Source organism: Hakea prostrata, chromosome 1 (assembly GCF_041222555.1).
Source record: "Hakea prostrata isolate BN-2017 chromosome 1, UWA_Hpros_2, whole genome shotgun sequence".
NCBI classification, from domain to species: Eukaryota; Viridiplantae; Streptophyta; class Magnoliopsida; order Proteales; family Proteaceae; genus Hakea; species Hakea prostrata.
This window is the reverse complement of record NC_142600.1, coordinates 7,519,388-7,522,683: the sequence shown is the minus strand read 5'-3', so window position 1 is coordinate 7,522,683 and position 3,296 is coordinate 7,519,388. Positions and strand designations below refer to the sequence as shown.

At 35.5% G+C, this 3,296-nt stretch overlaps 1 protein-coding gene across 1 annotated transcript; it reads left to right on the top strand.

Annotated features, from left to right (window-relative positions):
- The first annotated feature begins 1,575 nt into the window (after window positions 1–1,575).
- LOC149027100 (transcription factor bHLH100-like) lies at window positions 1,576–3,022 on the top strand. The gene is made up of 3 exons (XM_089146375.1): window positions 1,576–1,932; window positions 2,045–2,428; window positions 2,675–3,022. The coding sequence occupies exons 1-3, from the start codon at window positions 1,630–1,632 to the stop codon at window positions 2,795–2,797; spliced, it is 810 nt and encodes a 269-aa protein (XP_089002501.1). The 5' UTR covers window positions 1,576–1,629; the 3' UTR covers window positions 2,798–3,022.
- Window positions 3,023–3,296: the final 274 nt, after the last annotated feature.

Sequence of the window (3,296 nt, the reverse complement as noted above, 5' to 3'; positions counted from 1 at the left end):
TTAATTTTTTAAAAAAAAAACTCTAATCTGGAAGTAGTACTGGGTCAATGACGCTTTGCATATTATAATATTCTGTCTCCTTATTCCTTTACTTACCTAACTTAGACATCTTAACTCCTATGTTCTGTTTCCTTTGAAGAAATAATTCATTAAACTAATCTATTTAAGAGAATAGTTTTATGGAGACTTTTACTCAATATGATATGTTATTCTAAGATGCAGAACTTGAATCAAACTGAAATGAAATGTAGGAGAAAAAAAGTTCCTGGTGATGTAAGACAAGAAAATTATACCATATGATAATTGGTTTAGAAGCTTATTTATTCAAAACTGAATGACAAGTAAGTTGAGCAACTCAGTAACAATCATATATACAAGCTTCCATCAGAGACGTAGCTTATTAGAAATATTTCAAAACAGACACTTGTATGAACCATGTCAAACTGATTACTAGACTGGATCGAAACTTCTAAATCAACTGAATACTATTTATAAAGGCCTACGTCAAACTCTTAGGGTATCTGAAATATTTTAGACAAGAGAAGTCATTCCAGGGTTCAACAACAATTTAAAACATATTAGGTCATATTTATGTGTTTTTTCTCTCCCCAGTAAATCTAATTTTTGTGTTACTAGACCTAATTTCATATGAATTTCAAAAATACAATAAAGAAATCATGGGATGTTTGTTTTGGATTTAGCTTCAAAGCAGCCATTGTTCCTGCAGCCGGCGGCTAGATGGAAGCCTTGTGGACATCTTAAATCTGAACTGTTGGATGTCAACCATTGGGATTTAAAGTTTCCTTCATTGTTTCCATCCAACTGCTCTGAAGTTAAATTCATATTTATTTTCCGGTGCACACATATAGTATTCAATTATTATTAATTAATAAACAGAAAATCTTGTGCATCCAATAAAATCTGATAATGGACATCGATATATATTAAGTTTTTAACATCTCTTACCATCCTTTTTAATTTCAGCTGATACTGTGGTTTTTATCAAGAAGACACGTGTATATGTTTTCAAGAAGCCACCACATCTTCCTCCCGGAGAATTCTGAGGTTTTACAAGTTTTTTATGAATTTTTTTATCAACTTTTAATCGGAAAAAACAATAAATATGACAAAATGTAGCTCTCTCGGTGAAACTATCAACAATGAATTAGGTTTTAAGATGCTATTTTAAACTACACGTTGAACTGAGAATGTGATATTTATATAAACAAGCTATATATCATATGCCAGATCCCAAGTTTTTTAGATCAATTGTTTTCAAGGTTGAGAGAAAAAAGGTTTAAAAAAATTCTGAGATGGCCAAATCAGATTTTGGCCTAAGCGTGGAAACCCTAGTGGCTTCTGATTCTTAAGAGTAAACCATATATAATATAGACAAAAGCATATATAGTTTTGTTGAATATCTACAAAATATAATGCATTAAAAATTCGAAATCTCAATTACCCACTTCATCATCTGCCCCGACAGTTATTTTCTTATAAACAAAGATTTGCAGGTTTGAAATGAATTCTATAAAAACCCATGAAAGCCACATAATATGTCCCCCCTCTCTCTCTCCTCTTCCATAAGAGTAGTAGCTACCTGTTCATCCTAAGGAATTGAACAACAAAATGTTAGCTAACTCTACTCCATTTCCAAGCTTTGGTTTGCCAAGACTAGAAGATCCAATCGACCATAAGGTCAAGAAGATTTGCAATAATGAAGCTTTCATGAGCTGCAACTACAGAGAAGCAGCAGCTGCAACTTCTGAATCATTCCTTCGCTTTCCTTCTCCACAGCAACAGATGGATCTCGATGGCCCTTCCAGCACTAACAAAAAGTCATGCCACAACGCAAGTGAACGTGATCGCCGCAAGAGATTGAATGATTTATACACAACTCTCCAGTCTCTTCTTCCAGAAACTGATCGAAAGGTACAGATATATGGGTTTCTGGAATCTGGATATATATTTTTTTTTTCTCACGTTTTTGTAGAAGCTTTTTTTTTTTCATGCAGCGTTAACGAGGTGTTTTTGGTTATTGCAGAAGAAGCTGAGTATCCCAGCTACTGTTTCTTGTGCACTCTTGTATATACCAGAGCTGCAAAAACATGTTAAGAAGTTGACGCAAAAGAAAGAAGAGATCTTATCAAGTATCTACAAGCATGGAGGAGGTTCCATGAAGCAAGGCAAAGGTGCCGGCGGCGGCGGTGGTGGTGTTGGCAGCGGCGGCGAGCGAGTTTCCATGCCGAGTGTATCGGCGAGTCAACTCGACGACAGAGAAGTCGTGATTCAGATTTGTGTTTCAAAAGCCAAAAGTATTCCTCTTTCTGAGGTTTTACTAGTTTTGGAAGAAGTAGGGATCTTTGTTCTCAGTGCTTCAGCCATCACTTCTTATGGAGAAAGGGTCTTCTACAATCTCCATCTTCAGGTCAAAATTATTCTCATTACCTAATGAAATTTTAATTGATCAAGTTGTCTTAATCTTAGATCAGCAACCAACAAGGACATTTCATCACTCATTCATTCATTCAATCATTAATTAGTGTATATATACTATTTCCTAACCACTCCAGTACTCCCACCCCAAAAATAAATTTAGTTAATCAAATCATGAAGATCTAGAACCTCTTATACTTATATAATTTGATTTGGGTTAATTTGATTCAACGTACAGGTGAAAGAAACTCAAAGATTGGAATCTGAGATGCTAAGTCAGAAGCTGAAGCTCATGTATCAGAACAGAGAAGAGTCGTCGTATACAACCTATTTGACAACAAAACCGGAGCCGCAGCAGTAGTTTTGGCGATGATCAAACGAAAATATGTCTTAGATGGTAATATTGTAAAATAGTTTTGTCACATATATATATATATATATATACGTGTTTCATGTTAATTGGAGAGTAGAGGTTAGAGCCTACCGTCAGGAATAGGTAGTCCCACCTCAGAGGGTAATAATCAAGAAATTCATGACCGTCTGATTTATGTATGGAAAAAAAAGTCGATGTTTGTGTTTGGGGAGTTGGGACTTGGGACCCACCCAATTCATTGATTCCAGCTAGTGCTCGTCGCGCTATCCTACGGGTGGTGGAATCCATGTCGTTAGTTGTATATGTCTAAAATTGTAAATTCAGTCTCTCTATGAAAGAAAATGTGTAGTTTTGTTTTGTATATAGATCATTCATGTGTCACTCAACTCAAACCATCGACGCAAATATGACCGAACTGATGTTTTTAATGGGTCGAGCCCAGTATAGTTTCATGGCCCAAGCCCAAGCCCAATCCCAATTATGTCTG